Here is an 18,232-nt window from a genome sequence, read left to right as displayed (position 1 = left end):
GTGTTTACAAGTTACATCTTAGATACTCTCTGGTAACTCTCTCCCTTCTTTAGACAGATTTGGGCCAGTTGCCATAGGCTTTCAGAGTTACACTATGAGAGCAATCCCTCTTGTTCTGTGTGCAATGGAGGGATGCATAATCGGCTGTTGGTATGCAGTTACATTTGCCTGTGCATATTACTTTCCAGTGCATAACTGGGAGAAGCATACCTTGAGGAGAGCAGCTGGCCACATTTTCTCACCTTGAGGTGCCTGGGTTCTTCCCCCATATCTTACGCATCCATTTCGGTGAGAATTATTTCATCCAATGGACAGGAATTAACATCCTAGCGAGAGTTACAAAGGATCTTTGCTAGATCCATACTTTCTTTCCTTGGTTTGGTCTGAGTTCTTGGAGCCTTGTGTGTGGCAAGAGGCACACCTACCAATCAAGGACAATAGGGCCTGCAGGAAGGTGAATTGCCTGATTAAGGACTTTGTTTGGGGTACATTCCTCATGGCAGGATCCACGTTGATCTTCCCCACCATTTTTCAGGAAGATGGTCCAAGGCAGGCTGTGACTTATTTCTTGAGGATCTGCAGCGGGCTGTTTTTGAATTTTGGTTTTATTTATAGAAGATGTGAACTGGATGGAGTGATGGGATAATCAAATGAGGTAGTACTGGGTTAAAGGCACCCTTGGCCAGCCTACACTTTTTGGGTATTATTGGTGGTGCTCTGATTATTGGCTTGTATGCTGAGGTGAACATCAGGACAGCAGGGGCACAGGACACTGGGCATGTTCATATACACAAGGTGCTCGGAGCAAGGTTTCCTTGCAATCCCTTTCTCCTCTACCACCACTGATGCCTGCAAACATGCCCCCATGAGTAGGGAAGATCTTGAACCCTCCAAATTAGGGCTCTGCCCTGCCCAGACTGCATGTTTTTTGTCCATTTGCTTCTTTTGCAGAACCTCTCTGCAGCAGTTGTCGTTTTCTTTCTCCAGTTAAAACATTGTACTTGCAAATAGCATTGTCAGGAGGTCCCCTCACCTGTGTCTTTACTAGCAGGAATTTCATAGTGAACCAAAGTTTTAAGTGATCTTAGCAGTAAGCAAACCCTACCTCTACAATACACCATTTATCATATTGGCAAGTATTCTGCTCATGCAAACATTACGTTTTATTGCTGGGAGGTGGTTGCTCAACTGAAGCAGAAGAAATGTAGGGTAGCTACCTACACATCACCAGAAAAGAGGCAAAAGAGGAAACATATTTGCATAAAATTAGCATGTGCTAACTCTGCCTGCAAGAGAAATACTCTGCCACTCAGCTTCAGCCCTTCCCCTAAATTAATCTGTAATTTTATCTGTTTTTTCTGGCCAAGGTTCAGCAGCACTGAACCTGCTCTCACTCTGCCAAGAATAAAAGCGAAACAAATACCAACCGCCGTTTGGTTTCTGGTAGTCAAGGGCAGAGCATTTTAATCACGATCGTGATTTCTTCTAAATCCAGGAAAAGGTAACTTCTTCCTTGTATTTTTTTTAATTAATATTATTTTATTGTCAAAGGGTGTGACAGCATAGCTGCTTTTACGGATAATTCAAAGTGCATTATCACAGTCAGCAAGTGGGATTTCTTCACATGATCATCCCCTTGAGCTTTTTCACCGTTCACACAATGTAAGGACACAATACAGTCAAAATTATTTACCTAATATAACCCCCACTGTTGTCAGCAGGAACATTAAGTGTATACTTGGATATTCTAACCTGAAATCAAATCGGATTAAAAATGTGATTAGATTATGTCTCAAATTACCTTTTTCTGAATTTCTTAAGCAGTTTTATATATAATTTGCCTGTAGAAGACAGAGAAGAAATGAAAGAGAGGATATGTGGAACAGATCTGAAGAACTTGAGCTACCTACAACTCTTTAGTGGGAGGAACTGAAACAGATACCAAAGGGGAGGGCTGTATTCACACACCCCACTTCCTCTGCATCTAGTACACTACCCCTGCTGGTTGAGGAGGTGGTCTACACACAATGTTAGCCACTATCCATATCTATCCTGTATAAAATGCTGCATTTTAATGCATTGCTCTCTTTCTCTCTCGTTCTCTCTTTCCCCAGCAAAATACATAGAAGTTACGTTTGAGAAAACATCCAGGAAGTAGTTATTTTCTCAATGGATGAATGTGCAGTTCTCAGTACTGGTGAAAGGTATGTGTACTTTGCAGAGGTTTGTATTACAGTATGTTTTCTAACAGCCAACAAGAACCGGACCTTTTAGTGCTCGCTTTCCCCTAATGTGTGCATTTTTGTACACAGGTTTTGGTTGGAGAACTGCATCACATGAGTCAGTGGGAATTTTGAAGGATCACTGCGTTTCAGTTTGTGTGTCTTTTTAGCAAGTGCAGATTAAGTACATTCGCATTGAAATATGAACCAAACCAAATTTCTCTCCCATCCCTACCCAATACTATATAACAACAAAACAATCAGACTGAGGGAGGCAACCAACTACAAACCTAATCCCTGTAGGTTTATTTACTGCATGGTTTCAGGAAGATGGAAAATAAAAATGTATCCATTTCGCTTCAACTCCTGAAAGCTGCCCTCCCTCTATAAACTGAAGGGGAAAAAAGCGCTTTACATGGCTCTTGCTCCAGACTGACTGGATTCCTAAGCAGCAGCAGTCCTGTTAGAGGGCAGGAATGCTCTGCAAAATTTTGTTTAGGTCCCCATTTTTCATGTGGTAATGTCCTTTATTGTCACAGCAATACCTCAGAAAGTGAATGACAGGATTTCTTCTTCAAAACCCCTCAGAAAGTGCGTGACAGGATTTCTTCTTCAAAACCCCTTACCATCCGAAACCTCCCTAGCTCGGAATGCCAGCAGATATTATTGTCGTTGATTTTGATACTTTTGTAGTAATCATTATTTTACATTTCTCTTCACTCGCCCCGCCCCACTTGTACTTTACCCTATGGTCTGAGGTCAGATTTCAACAATGTAAAAATGCATTATGAAAAGTCAGTTAAAACATTTTACAACCAGAAAAATAAGATCAGCCCCAAAAGCAAATATCTGATTTGTCAAAGGCCAAGGTAAAGAGACATGTCTTGTTGTGCATATTAGCAAGAACGACTTCTAAATCCTTCTACATTAAATTTCCACATGGAAGTAGCTATTGACAAAATGGAGATTTTTTTAACAAGAAACAAAAACTTCACAGAATTAAAACATATTATTCTCCTTGACTTTGACACCTGGATTGCTATGATTTGTTGGGGTAGATGAGGCTGTAACAGAGAGGGGCTTCGAAACACAAAGCATTTGCTCCTAATTATGTTTGTTGCTGCTGTTGCTCATATTTCAGATCGGAGCTGTCTAAAGAAGGATGGGGGTCCATAAACCTCAAGAAATTGTCCATCTCATTCTTGGTTCTTTCTACATTGTAGTCCTGGCACTGATCCCTTCATCAGGTAAAAAGTGTAGAGAAGCAGCAGCAGCAAAATGTTATGTTGCCATGGACTTAGCCAAGAAGGACTTTTAGGCATGTTGTGACACAGAAATCAATGTGCACATGGGGTTCTCATTGGTGGATCTTTGCAATTTCTCCTTTCCTACTTGACAGTGGAGTAGCCATAGCAGAATCTGGAAATGTGTCTGCCTCCATCTTGATTGTGTTCTCAGTATACGACTGATTCTTACGGGGAAACTAGGAGCTGCAGTGGACCTGCGGAACAGCTAATTAATTCTTTTTGCCTCCCTACATCTTACTCTCATTTCAAGTAGGAGTAAGTAATGAAATGTTCAAAGACAAGGTGGGGCAGTCACTGTTAAGCAGGAGGATGTCTCAGTAACAGATGAGGCTTTGGCATGAGAAGAGTTCAGTGAGCAAACTAGTTTTGTTTGATAGCAGCCTAACCTTATACAGTGGTACCTCGGGTTAAGAACTTAATTCGTTCTGGAGGTCCGTTCTTAACCTGAAACTGTTCTTAACCTGGAGCACCACTTTAGCTAATGGGGCTTTCTGCTGCTGCTGTGCCGCCGCTACACGATTTCTGTTCTCAACCTGAAGCAAAGTTCTTAACCCGAGGTAATAACTCTGGGTTAGCGGAGTCTGTAACCTGAAGCGTATGTAACCCAAGGTACCACTGTACTGAATTCAGACTACTGATCCATCTAGCTTAATATTGTTTGCACTGACTGGCAGCAGCTCTCCAGAATTTCAGAAAGGGTTCTCTCCCAGCTCTACCTGCCAATGCTGGGGATTGGATCTCAGACCTGCATTCAGACATGGTGGTGCTGTTGTTGCCTTTAATATTTGTGATTTTTTTCCAGACCATTTTGAACTGAACTCTGCCCTATTTGTCATTGGGTATGTGGGGCAAGATGTCATCTTGCCTTGCCAGAGCTCTTCTGGGGCTCTGCCACAAAACGTGGAAGTTCAGTGGAAAAAAACCGTAGATGACAACACGGAGAACATCTACCAGTTCACAGCTTTCACTGGCCAGGAAACATTTGGGCAAGGCTATGAGTCCAGGGCAGTGTTTGCCACAGAGGGACTGGACACTGGAAATGTTTCCTTGATGCTGAAAATGGCCAAAAAGTCTGATGAAGGAAGCTACAGCTGCATTGTCAAGACCAAAGACTGGGGTGCTCAGACCCAAACTGTTCTGGTTGTTGAATCTTCAAAAGGTATGAATCACAAAGTAGGACAGGCACAGAGGAAATAGCTCAGGCCTAACGTTTGCATTTGTGGTGTAAAATTTAAAGCTACAGTAATCACCAGAGATGACCTCTCCTTCACAAAGGAAGTCCTATTTGAAGGCACCCTCTCTTTGAAAAGCTTCCCAGTCCAAGACTGGTTTAAAGATGAAGAGCCATAAGAGGGGAAAGCAGCGGCCTTGAATTTGATCATTAACAGTTAGTGACTGCTCAGCAAACTGAGCAGGAACCTGAGTCATCTATTCACTAGGGTGAATTGGATACTATTTCTGATTAAATTTTAGCAGTTAGTTCCAAATTTGCATCTATGCTTATAAAGTGGCATGATGTATTTTATCTTTTTTAGTTGGTTCATGTGGGCATGGGAGGGGGTTAACAAAGGAAAACAGGCCCCCTTACAACTATATTTCCCACTACTCTCTTTGCGACATCATAATCTAATCAGCAAAGAAAGGACCTGGCTGAATTTCTGAATAATGTGTTATCATAGTCCTCTCCATTGTCCTCCATGAGTTCCTGCTGCCACGACTGATACTGAGTCCCTGGATAGATGGCAATGAGTCCAAAAATCTCAGAACTCAAGTGGTTCCATTTAAAATGGTTAACGTTTTTAAAATATCTGCTGCCTGATCAATTAGGAACCTATTTTTAATCAATGGAAAGGTTTTCAGTTGATTAATCATACTGCCTGATTGTCTGACTATCATAGCATATAAAATGGTATCCCTTATTCTCTGCCATTTCTTTCTTTCAGGCAACAGTACCTCAGAGAATTATTGTTCCTGCACTGCCTTTGGGGTGATATTTGTCTTTTTTCTTCTCAGCCTTCTTGCTCTTGCAGTCACTGTTTGGGCAGTCATACACAAAGGTACCGTATAAATCACTCTCTCTAACAGTGAATTCATGTGAGGAGTGGAGTGCAGACAGTGGGGCCAACTTGCATAAAATATTGGGGGCCCCAGACGCAGTGTACACACACCGTTTGCATGGCAATGCCCATCAGTTTTGGGGGGCAGCCCCCTCAAATATTTTATTGGGGGGCAAAGAGCCCTCAGACCTTAGGAGTGCAGATAAGATTGCAGCCAAAGCAGAGACCCAAGAGAGATTTATCTACATGCTCAGAGTAATTACAAGGCAATGGTGGACCGTGGTTTTTCACATTTCAGTGGTCTCCCGTGTGACGCCCAAATCCGGCCTTCTGTAGGACTTCATAGTTGTGTCACCTGCTGCAGTGTCCCAGAAGCTCTGTGCCTACTGTGGCCGAACCAGTCATGCTCCCCTAGATCTGCCTCTGCACAAGGTCTGCAGATGTACAAAAACAATCCAACAGAGGGTACAATCCCCCTTAAATGGCACCATATGTGGTGGGAATGCCAAAAGGTCAAAGAGTTTTGGGAGAGTGTGTATAACGAATTGAAAAAAATTTTAAGATACACCTTTGCTAAAAAACCCGAGGCTTTCTTGCTGGGCTTGCTAGGGAAGGAGATAAAAAGGAAAGATCACAAGCTGTTCCAGTACGCAACAACGGCGGCAAGAGTCTTATTGGCCCAAAGTTGGAAATCAGAGGGTCTGCCGACGATTGAGGAATGGAGAGCAAAACTGCTAGAATATGTGGAGATGGACAAAATGACAGGGAAAATCAGATACTTAAAAGATCAGAGGTTTATCAAGGACTGGGAAAGCTTCACGAACTATCTGGAAAATTTAAGTGAGGGACAAATAACATTGGTGGGTTTTAAGGGAGTTCTGTAACGAGCAAAGGGTATTGTCGAAAGAGAAATGGTAGAATCAAATCGATTAATGACATTACAAACTAACAAACGCGAAATTTTACAAAAAGGTTAGTACGGATGATTCGAGGAAAGGTTGAAGGAAGTCATATCTAAACTCTGTGAAAATGAGAATTTAATTTTGTGTATTATGTTTCTGTACCTTTTAATTTGAAAATTAATAAAAAGCACGTGGGAAAAAAAATGGCTTATAGAACAGATGACTAATCTGTGATTTTAACAGTACTGTAGCTGGATTACAATTCCCATCATCCCTGATGATGCTGGCTGAGGCTAGAGTCCAGCAATATCTGAACAGGCACAAGAAGACTACCCCAATCCACAGAATTTATCCACTCTTACATCCTTGCCTTGGGACTTTTACTGTAGAGACCTACAGCTCTATATTCTGTAGTTGGTTGCAAATAAAAATATCCATTAGGGTATTCTATTCTGGTGGTGCCCTTAGATGCCAAGCTAAATTGGACTTCCTTGTGATTCCCCCCACCCCACATCTCAAGGTGCCAGAGAAAAGGAAACTCTCTCACGGAATGAAGAGCAGAGTGCTAAAGAAGAAAAAGAGGAAATAAAGGAGGAAGAAGAAGGTATGTCTTGTAAAATCTGTCTGCTTGTAAACAACCATTTGATCAACTGAAAACACGGCCACATATTCAATTTTGGTACTTAAAAGGAGAAATATGAACCATCAAGATTACCCATTTGCTAAACCAAGAGGCATTTTCTGCCAGCCTGAGCCCCACATTAAGCCTGGGACATTATCTGGGGTGTGGGTAGGTGGTCCAAGCACCTCCCTGTAACTGATTTGTGGGTTAGGGACTGAATAGAAACAATGCCCCGTGCTGAATGGAGACTTGATTAGCTCTACTGATCAGAGGGAAGTGGTGTGAAACAATGTCTCCAGAATCGCACGTAAAGCAGGATGGTGCTTGTGTACACCCAGCAACTATGCCACTCTAAATGGTATTTGTGGAAAGTCCCTCAGTCAGTCAAATCCCTGCTGTAGGCAGGCCACTCACCCTGAGAGACCTGGATCATTCCCTCTGTTAGGAGATTGGTGGGCCATATCTCTTAGAATGAAAACCATATGCATTTCTGTTTTTTAGGACTATTTCCAGAAAACAGAACACTGCAGGAAGAAAAAAGGTATGCCTTATAAAATGTTTCCGCTTTCAAACAACCATTTGATCCGATTAAAATATAACCCTATATTTCATTTTCCTTTTGTTTGTGACAAAACACGTTGTGTTCTGCATAGTTGTACTTTGAAACGCATGAAAACAAGGTAGACTTTCTTTCTTTTTAACCTTTATTAAGTTATTGTAGCGGTACAATAAGAGATTACACAAAACAGAACACCAGAGAGAGAGAGAGAACACCACTTGCCTGTTGAATAAAATAAATTGCCAATAAACATACTTTTAGTTATAATTAGCAGAATACAAGACAATGAGCTTGAGTGGTGGGAGGGAATCAGAAATTTCTGCACACTTTGTATCATGCAGCATATTCAGATGGTCCTGTAAAGAACAGCCCAAATCTTCCTTTGTAATCATCCTTCAGTGAGAACACAGAAGCGTTTCAGGAGAGCCCCACCGCCAGCCCCACAAGCTCGGGGGACAGCGGGGAGGCGGAACGCCGCCATCCCTCTGTCTCCCGACGTCCTTTGGAGGCTGGCAGCGGGGAGAAGCCTGCCTCTCCCCCCCCCCACCAGCTTGGGGGACAGTGGGGAGGCGCGGTGCGCCCGGGCCTAGCTTCAGCTGTGGGAGCCCGGCGCTGGGCTCCCACGGCTTGTGGAGAGCTGCATGTTCTGGGGGCTGGGGTCGGGGGAAGCTCGGGCTTCCCCCGTCCCAGCCCCGCGCCTGGGGGGGGGGAATAATTTTTTTCCCTTTATTTCCCCGCAAATAAATTTTTCCCCTTTATTCCCCCCCCCCAAAAAAAAATTAGGTGCGTCCTATGGGGCGAAAAATACGGTAACTCCATCTTCTCCTTTTATAAAATTTAGTTTCGAGATTCTCACACTCTGGACTATTGAACTGGAATGTTGTTTAGGGGGGTTTTGTTACTGGGGAGGGACGTTTCGCCATTCATGGGGGGGGTTTGCATCTTTGTTTTGTATCTTATGATTGTTGATCTTGTGATAGTTTATCTTATGAAGAATTGTTCGGTTTGCTTTTATACTCGTTGATATTCTATTAATTGTTTATGAATACCTTAGTTATGTTAAGAAACTGGTGTCTAGACTGAGAAATGTCTTCCCTGTGAATGTCTTCCCCGGCCCATACTTTCCCCTGTGTTACTCCAGCCAGTAAATATCAGCATTATGAGCATGCACAAATACCCCTTTCGGGGCTGCTTTTCTCTCTTTGGGGGTTTTTCATGCCTAGTATTCTGGAATTCTAATTTTGTAGAAGTATAGGAGATTCAAAGACAGACTAGATGTCTGCCTGTCCTGTGTCTGCAGCTAACGATTGCTGTCAGCAGGGGAAGCAACCCTCTTTGTCAGGCAAATCCCTCCTGTTGATCATGCCACTAACCCTAAGGGACCTGGATCATTCTCTCCATTAAGGGATTGCAGGCCATACTGCTTAGAATGAAAGCCATATGCTTTTCACTGTTTGCATTCCTCTTTTTAGTACAATTAAAAGAAAACAGAAAACTGCAGAAGGAAAAAGGTATGTCTTATAAAATGTTTCTGTTTTTAAACAACCATTTGTTCCAATTAAAATATAACCACATATTCCATTTCTCTTTCTTTGTGACAAAACACATGAAAGAAGAAGGTATTAGACTGGAGGGTTAAGGTGCACATTGGCAGGCATTCCTTTAGTTAGGGGCCTTAGATTAAACCACAATGATGACACCAACACAGAGTTTTAAAGATCGCTGGGCCTGAACATTTTGTTCTTCCCTCAATCACCATCTGCCATTGTCTAGGTTTCCCTCAGTTTTTTAGCTTGCCTTTGTCATTTTTGTATTTAAAAATAAACCATCAAGATTATCCCTGTGCTTTGAAGCATTTTCTGCCAGTCTTAGCCAAACATTAAACACATGACATTATGTGGGGGGGAGCATTCCAAGCTCTTCCCTGTAACTGATTTGTGGGTTAGGGGCTGATGTCAGAAACCTGACTCTCCAGGACCCAGCAAATGAGGCAGGAGATGGGGTAGGAGAGGAGAGTCAGCCGGCGGAAGAGACAGGAGGCTTGTCTTTTCGAAATGACACCCCATTTCTAGACCTGGCACTTCCTTATCAATGGGAGGGGGCTGGAAGAGAGCCCAGATGAAGACAGTCTGCCAAGGGGTCGGGTGGCTCCGGAACCACTCTCTAGTGACAGTGATGGAGAACCAATTAACACTCTCAGTCCAAAGTCCCAATGTTGGGCACACCTATAGGAAGAACATAAACACAGAGGCAGGCTTAAGAGGTTTTGGCATGGCTCTTGTTGGAAACATAACCAGAAAGACTCAGATTTGAACATCCTTGATGTGTGGTGGATGTGTGCGAGAGCAGCTCTGTGAATATGCTTGTAAATCAAGCTCAATTGAACCGATAACCATTCCCGTGCTTGTTGGACTGTTTGCTGCTAACTATCATTATAGCTGAATGGAAACACTGTCCCCTGCTGAATGTAGCCTTGATCAACTCCTCTGTGACTCTCTGTTGGTAGTGAGAGAATAAGCTAAGTCTGGTTAAGTCCCCCACTCCATGCACAGTTTCCATGGTGTTCTGTCTTACTTATTAAGCTGACACCCCAGTATCTCCTGCATCTTCTTATTCAGATCTCTTAACTGCCACGTAACTACTCTAACTTGGACTTCCTTGTCCACTGCTTTGGTCCACGGCTGAGGCAACAAAAGAAACCCTGCAGCTGTTGCCATTTCTTTTTGGCTGGTCCTAATGAAAGTATTGCCCAATTGTAGATCTGAGTTACCTTTTGCCCAATTGTAGATCAGAGTTACCTTTGTTTTTCACGTACCTTTTGGATTTTAAATTAAATGTTAGATGATGTAATCAATGCATTCATTCATTATACAGTGGTACCTCGGGTTAAGTACTTAATTCGTTCCAGAGGTCCGTTCTTAATCTGAAACTGTTCTTAACCTGAAGCACCACTTTAGCTAATGGGGCCTCCTGCTGCCGCTGCTGCACAATTTCTGTTCTCATCCTGAAGCAAAGTTCTTAACCTGAAGCACTATTTCTGGGTTAGTGGAGTCTGTAACCTGAAGTGTATGTAACCTGAAGCATATGTAACCCGAGGTACCACTGTATTTCTTTGCTGCTTTTCACTCACATGAGTCACAAAGTAGCTTACAAACAATAACGGAATAGAAAATCACAATCACTTAAGGAATGTTAGAAGGATGCTGGAATGAAGTTATGTGGTTTTCGTAGTAATGTAATAGAATTTAAGTGAAATTGGATTAAGAATAGGTGAGAATGTAAAGATACAATATATTAAGATAAACTATTAAGATAAAAGCAAAAATGGAAAGGATTTGCTGAAACAACTAACTGAACTAGAATACAAAAAAGGGAGGTGAGAGGTTGTCAGGGAAACAAGTAAATGAAAGATAAGATATGGAAACATTGATTTGTTTTTAATTGTTTTTATTTTTCTCTGTATTTTGCATTTTCTGTTTTCTTTTTACTTTTATTTTTGTAATTCTTTGAAACCTTAATAAATATTATTTCAAAAAAAAGAAAATCACAATCATAACATAAATCACACAAAATAATTTACAACTCATCAGTAAAACAACCACTTTCTATAACAACTAACAAAACAACAAAATAACTAACAAAACAGATTAAACAGCAGAACCACAAAGAAGTCATAATCTAAAATTCACAAAGCATGACAGCACTCATAATCCACAAAACAATATTAACAACATTAACAAACAGCAAAAGGAAACTAAGCACTGTTGAATTCATACACACACACTGCCCCAGCCCCAGCCCCCTTGACTCACAGGCTGGATCTAGATGCATCAAAGAAGCTTCAAGTTTCAGTTAAGTGCATTGTAAACTTTTTAAAGAGAAATCGGCTTAGCAAAAACAGGACTCCTCATCGCCATCTGGTGTCACAGTGTTATATTGCATATACTATGAATACATATCGCTTTTTCTTTACCAATCTAGCTAGGTCCATAGTCTTCCAGTCAGTTCATCGAAAGACATATACAAATAATGCCTATACCACTCTCAATGGTATTTGTAGAAATCCCCCTGTCATATCTATGCCACTCACCTCAAGGGACCTGAATCATTCCTTCTATTAGGGGATTGGGGGGGGTGATACTGCTTAGAATGAAAACTATATACATTTCTCTTTTTTAGAACTACAGTATTACAAGAAAACAGAAAATTGTAGGAAGAACAAGGTATGCCTTATACAATGCTTCCGCTTTCAAACAACCATTTGATCCAATTAAAATATAGCCATATATTCCACTTCTCTTTGTTTGTGGCAAAACACATGAAAAAAGTAGGTATCAGTTTGGAGGGTTAAGGTGCTCAGTAGTGGGCATTCATTTAGTGAAGGACCTTCGATTAAGCCAAAGTGATGATACTGGCACAGAGTTTTAAAGATCACTTGGCCTGAGCATTTTGTTCTTCCCTTGATCACCACCTGCCACTACCTAGATTCCCCTCAGTTGTACAGCTTGCCTTCATCATAATATATATATAAAATCATCATCATCATTACCTCTGTGGTGTGTGGAGAAGTGCTGTGGGCCAGCTCGCTGGATGGCTTGTGCCAACATTGCTGGTTGTTATGTGAAAAGAACTTACTAAGAATTACTTTTCTTCATTCCTTTATTCACAGGGTTCTGAGAGGCCTGTTCCTTCAGATGTGAGAACAACATACTTTTTTCTTTCTTTTTTTTTAGACTTCATTGAGTATTTGCAGAGGTACATTGGGAGATACCACAAAACAGAACACCATAACAAAACAAAACAAAAAATATGGGAAGAACCACTTGTCTGCTAAATAAAATAGTCTATAGACCAAACGCTCTAGCTCCAGGGGGCTGAGGCTCTGTGAGTTCTCCCAATCTTTTTTTTAGGGGGCTGCCCCCCCTTCCACTGTTGAGGCCAAATTGGGAGCCAGGCACGGAGCAAGCTTCATGTCAGGGCCCCCTCCATGTTCTTTGGAAGATGACGCTTCTGCAATAGTCATACTTATAAGTAGCACAATACAAGCAAAGACAATGGGCTTTAGTGGTGGGGGGAATCAGAAAGTTCTGCACACCTTGTGTTGTGCCGCTTATTCAGATGATCCTGTAAAGCACAACCCAAATCTTCCTTTGTAATCATCCTTCCAGTCCCAAAAGGATGCAATAAAGATCCAGAAAATGTTTTTACTTGCCATCAAAAGCTGAAAGTGAATTTGTTTTTGTTTTGTTTTTAAATGAAAATGGAGGAGATTCCTCTGCAGCACTGAAGAAAATATCCAGACTTCAAAAAAAGCAAAACAAAACTATGTTAAATAGTGACATAGTGAATTGCTGGGTGCAGGTTGGTGCAATCTTACAGTGGTACCTTGGGTTAAGTACTTAATTCATTCCAGAGGTCTGTTCTTAACCTGAAACTGAAGCACCACTTTAGCTAAAAGGGCCTCCTGCTGCTGCCGCGCCACCGGAGCACAATTTCTGTTCTCATCCTGAAACAAAGTTATTAACCCAAGGTACTATTTCTGGGCTAGCGGAGTCTGTGACCTGAAGCGTATGTAATCCGAGGTACCACTGTACTAGTATCTGCCTTGCTTGTGTGTGCTTTCGTGTTTAAAACCACATGAATGTTCTCTCCAATTCAGTGGATAGGATTCTAAAAATTAGGAGAAATATACGTAAATTAAAAGTAGTACCAGTAATAATAATAATAATAATAATAATAATAATAATAATAATAATGGACAGCTCCCAAAAGAGCGCTAAAAACATGATAAAGGATAAAAGATTAAAATCGTTCCTATACAGGGCTGCCTTCAGATGTCTTCTAAAAGTCAGATAGTTGTTTATTTCCTTAATATCTGATGGGAGGGCGTTCCACAGGGCAGGTGCCACTACCGAGAAGGCCTTCTGCCTGGTTCCCTATAACCTCACTTCTTGCAATGAGGGAACCGCCAGAAGGCCCTCAGAGATGGATGATTCTTTCATTTGTTATCAGTGCTTTTTTTGAGGTGATATGCACCGGTACGCTGTACTGCCACCTCTTTTCCCCCAGCCACCAACTTGACAGCGCCATTTGCCCTCCCACCACTTGCTTGCTTGCTTGCTTGCTCCCATACACACCTTGCTGCTTCCGCCACCACTGCCCTGCAGGAACAGCCTCCCAGAGGAACTTTGGCACAATCCTTTTACAATCTCAAAAGCGCCTTCCCCTGCTCTGGCACATCCTTTTTCCAGTCAGCAGACACCTTCCTGGAAGGCACTTTGGAGATCGTGAGGAAATATGTCCCATTGACCTTCATGGGATTTACTTCTGAGTGAAAATCCCTAGCAATGGGATATTGAATTGAAATTTCTATTTATCACATGGTACAATGGCAGCTTGTTGAACGTGACGTCGTTGTCCAATTAATGAAATCTGTTTTCTTTACTTCGCAGTTGACGTGGTCTTCAACCCAGAGTCAGCTCCCTCACAACCGGAAGTGTCCAGAGTTAGCAAAAGTGTTTCAGACACAGGAAATATTTCTAAGCTTTTTTAGTACAGTGATATGTTAACCCTCCATACCTTCATTGTGGCACACACAGTTTTTCTGAAGACAAATATTACTGAGAAGTGGAAGTTGACCAAAAAGAAAATTGGGACTTAGGGGTTGCTTCTCATTCTGTTCATAGAAAAGGAAAGGCCAAACTGCATCCTGAGAATGGCTACTGGGTCATAGGACTTGATGGTGGGAAAGATTACTAGGCTCAGACAAAGCCAAGGACTCATCTAGAAGTGACTGGAAATCTTACAAATATAGGAATGTTCCTAAATAAGGAGAAAAGTTCCAGAACCCTATCTTTTTATGACGTCCACACAAGAAGTACCGTATTTTTCGCTCTATAAGACGCACCAGACCACAAGACGCACCTAGTTTTTGGAGGAGGAAAACAAGAAAAAAATATTCTGAATCTCAGAAGCCAGAACAGCAAGAGGGATCGCTGCGCAGTGAAAGCAGCAATCTCTCTTGCTGTTCTGGCTTCTGGGATAGCTGTGCAGCCTGCATTCGCTCCATAAGATGCACACACATTTCCCCTTACTTTTTAGGAGGGAAAAAGTGAGTCTTATAGAGCAAGAAATACGGTAAATTGCACACTTTCTGTATCTCCTGTCCTGATAAGCTTTATCCTGTAAAGATCACTGGAAAAATCAATATTCCGTTGTTTGAAGATAAGCAGATTGTTCAGAAAGATGAGAGGAGGGAGTGCCACACCTTAGTTCCATCAGCGTCATGGATGGATAATTTTGCATATGCTTCTCACAGATAAGTTCTCAAACCCCAATAGCAAAGCAAGTCTTGACTTGCCTCGATGAACCATAATGTGTGAGATTACCCATAAAGAATGTGCATTTCTTGTGGATCCTGACATGGACAATTTACTTGACAGATTCAATTTACTTGACAGAAAGACTTATCCAACAAACATTGTAACTGGAGATTTTTATCCCAGTCTGTACAGTGGTACCTTGGTTCTCGAACTTAGTTCATTCCGGGAGTCCATTCGACTCCCCAAACCATTCGAAAACCAAGCCACAGCTTCCGATTGGCTGCAGGAGCTTCCTGCACTCAAGTGGAAGCTGCGTTGGACGTTCCACTTCCAAAAAACATTTGCAAACCAAAACACTTACTTCCGGGTTTGCAGCATTTGGGAGCCGATTTGTTCAACAACAAAGCCCTTCAAGAACCAAGGTACCGCTGTATATGTTTTGGGAATTTAATTGTGTGTTTTTTAATTAATAATTTTTTATTAATTTTCAATTACAGTCCAATAACAGCCTCATTATAACAATACCAATTTATAATACAATTATTAATACCAATCATTCAAATACCAAATTATATAATTTAGTTAAAGTTCCCTCCCCCATGTGCTATATGTGATGGTTTCATGGTTTTCTTTACTTCTGCATTCAAAATCTTATTAATTCCAATTACATTCCAGTCATAATAATAATCCCTCATACAACAACTGCAATATTAATAACTTCTATTTATGCTGATACATTAAATAATTTATAAAACTACAAGTGAGGAACTCAAACTATATCCTATATCTTTCTGTGTATGACAATTATTCTGTCCATGGTGTTCCTTCCTGTCCTTGTAAGATGTTATGTCTTTCTTTCCCCCAGTTGTTGCTGTTATGCGTCTTGCCTTGGTTGAAGCTGATATCCTACTGTTCCAGAAATTTCTCATTTGCTCCATCCCATGCTTCATTGTTTTGCAACTTTAACAACAGCTGCAAAAGTCACTCTGTCCCAGTAAATATTACCTGTTGTCACCATTTTTCCTCTCAGCCTGGGAAGAAGAGCAGTCTGTCAAACTCCAGCTGACTCAGTAAAGAACCTTATCAGTTCCTTGGCAGTTTACAGACTCCTTCCTCCCAACTGAAGATATATGAGCAATTATACTTCTAATTAAATTAAATTCTAAGTCCTCTAAGCGTTATTCAGTTCACTTCATAAATAATAAAGGATGGGGAAGAGTCAGCTCTAAATTTCCATTGTATACCTTTTGCAAAATAGAGCTTCCCTCACTTTTTCCTTTTTTGTGGTGGAAAGATACATGATTTGAACTTAACAGAGCAATGATAGGGTAAATGTAACTTATTCTTTGCTTTCGTTGCTTATATTAAATTGATGTTTTATTCGCTGGTTTGTTGTTTCTAAAATGACATTTTGCAAGCTAATTTCAGGGCCCTCTTGCTCCAAAAGATGCATACCGTATATTTCATTCAAGGAAGTACATAATCTGGAGAAGCTGGTAAGACAGACCTTCTTCTTAACACCCTGAAGAGCTATCGCCCGTCAGTATGGACAATACTAAACCACACACTCAAATAGTCTTGAGCTTCAATAAGACATTGCCTAGGTGTATTTGGGCAGCTCCAAATTACAGTGGTACCTCGGGTTACATACGCTTCAGGTTACATACACTTCAGATTACAGACTCCGCTAACCCAGAAATAGTACCTCGGGTTAAGAGCTTTGCTTCAGGATGAGAACAGAAATTGTGCTCCGGCGGCACGGCGGCAGCAGGAGGCCCATTAGCTAAAGTGGTGCTTCAGGTTAAGAACAATTTCAGGTTAAGAACGAACCTCCAGAACGAATTAAGTACTTAACCTGAAGTACCACTGTACAAACTAATTATGTGGTTAATAAAAATTCATTGACAGTAATGTACAAAAAAAAATCAACACCTTCTGATACTTAGGAGTCTTAAATGGGAAAGAACACTCCTTTCAATAATGTCACTAGCCCCATCTGACTCCTGTGTTCTGTGATGGTTTGAAGGAGGAGCACAAATGAAGTGCATAGGTTCCTTGATAGGTTACAGAGTCTTCAAGATCAGGATTTTCAAATCTAGAAAAGTCTACACACAAAACTGAGTCCATATTCTCAGTCCATGTTTAATGTTTTATTATGTTTTTAATATGTGTTGGGAGCCTCCCAGAATGGCTGGGGTAACCCAACCAGATGGGTGGAGTATAAACAATGAAATGATGATGATGTTCTTCTTGTATTCCTTGGCCTTCATTTGAGTATGTTAGCCTACCTAACTTCTGATTGGTGGTGCAATGATATTAAAAGCGTGACAGTTACCTAAAGTACACACACACACACACACGACCAGGAAGGTCACCAAGATTATCAAATAAGAATTTGCTGAAATCATCCAGCAGCACCCCAAAAGCAGGCCTTCTCCAAAGTGAGTCCAGGGTTTGAGAGTCCAGGGTCTAAAATTACCTAAACAGCACCACTGAAATTGTGAGATCAAATTTTGGCCACGAGGAAAAGGCACTCTGTGCATGCTTGTTGTGACATTTCACAGAAGGAATCTGGGCCAAAGATAAAAGAAGTGATGCTAAGTGGCTGAGCAACAATGGAGCTACGTGACCAAGACCAGCTGTGGCTGCAAGAGATTTTTAAAAAATAATAATAATAATACACTGCTAAAGAGACCATGAGAGTTTTTTGCACCTTTAATTTGGAAAACGTCTCTGATGTAACACAGTATTTTCCATCTGACTTCTTTCCCATTTAGCAAATACTTGACAGCAAATACTTGACAGCCTGTCATTTTAAAACTTAAACACCAGAGGGAGCTAAACACATACTGCTTGTTGCAGAATTGATTTTTATTTTTTAACAAATCTGACTGTACTTCTCAGGAGGCAAGTACTGTCTATATGAAAACACCTGTAACAGTCCAGAATTATTATTATTTTAAAGCGGAGAGTGGAATTTGGATCAAAACCCAACAAAAGAGACTGTGTCTAATCCTTAACCTGCATGCATCCCCTCGCCACAATTTCAAATGTGAAATTGCAGCAACACGGCAATGGCCCCATCTCATCCTTCAATTTATAACTTATTCATTCACTTTTTAAAAAGAGCAAGATCCCTATGCCCTCACAGGTGGTTTAGCAATCATGTCACCTCTGCTCAGGAGATAATAAAATTATTATTAATAACAATACTACTACTAATAATAATTAGTAACGCGGG

General features: G+C 41.2%; 1 protein-coding gene across 2 annotated transcripts; it reads left to right on the top strand.

Moving 5' to 3' along the window:
• The first annotated feature begins 1,402 nt into the window (after positions 1-1,402).
• LOC309355962 (uncharacterized protein) lies at positions 1,403-14,543 on the top strand. Of its 2 annotated transcripts, XM_081887152.1 has the most exons (11): positions 1,403-1,501; positions 2,115-2,204; positions 3,364-3,469; positions 4,332-4,688; positions 5,473-5,586; positions 7,009-7,092; positions 7,612-7,651; positions 9,142-9,180; positions 11,849-11,892; positions 12,339-12,365; positions 14,122-14,543. In XM_081887152.1, exons 3-9 carry the CDS (start codon positions 3,385-3,387, stop codon positions 11,880-11,882), a joined length of 753 nt encoding a protein of 250 aa, XP_081743278.1. In that variant the 5' UTR covers positions 1,403-1,501; positions 2,115-2,204; positions 3,364-3,384; the 3' UTR covers positions 11,883-11,892; positions 12,339-12,365; positions 14,122-14,543. The 2 variants fall into 2 exon arrangements, with proteins under 2 accessions (XP_081743278.1, XP_081743279.1); XM_081887153.1 differs by lacking the exon at positions 14,122-14,543 and having other exon boundaries at positions 12,339-12,393.
• The last annotated feature ends 3,689 nt before the right edge of the window (positions 14,544-18,232 follow it).

The sequence above is a fragment of the Podarcis melisellensis genome (assembly GCF_964234715.1).
Source record: "Podarcis melisellensis genome assembly, chromosome: 13".
In the NCBI taxonomy this organism is placed as follows: domain Eukaryota; kingdom Metazoa; phylum Chordata; class Lepidosauria; order Squamata; family Lacertidae; genus Podarcis; species Podarcis melisellensis.
This window is presented reverse-complemented; position numbering and strand designations above follow the sequence as displayed.

Bases quoted from the DNA above. Each gene is read 5' to 3' on its own strand.
- LOC309355962 (XM_081887152.1), top strand. From the start codon at position 3,385: ATGGGGGTCCATAAACCTCAAGAAATTGTCCATCTCATTCTTGGTTCT. The intron at 4,689-5,472 runs GTATGAATCACA...TCTTTCTTTCAG, and splicing joins GGTTGTTGAATCTTCAAAAG to GCAACAGTACCTCAGAGAAT. The intron at 7,652-9,141 runs GTATGCCTTATA...TCCTCTTTTTAG, and splicing joins ACACTGCAGGAAGAAAAAAG to TACAATTAAAAGAAAACAGA.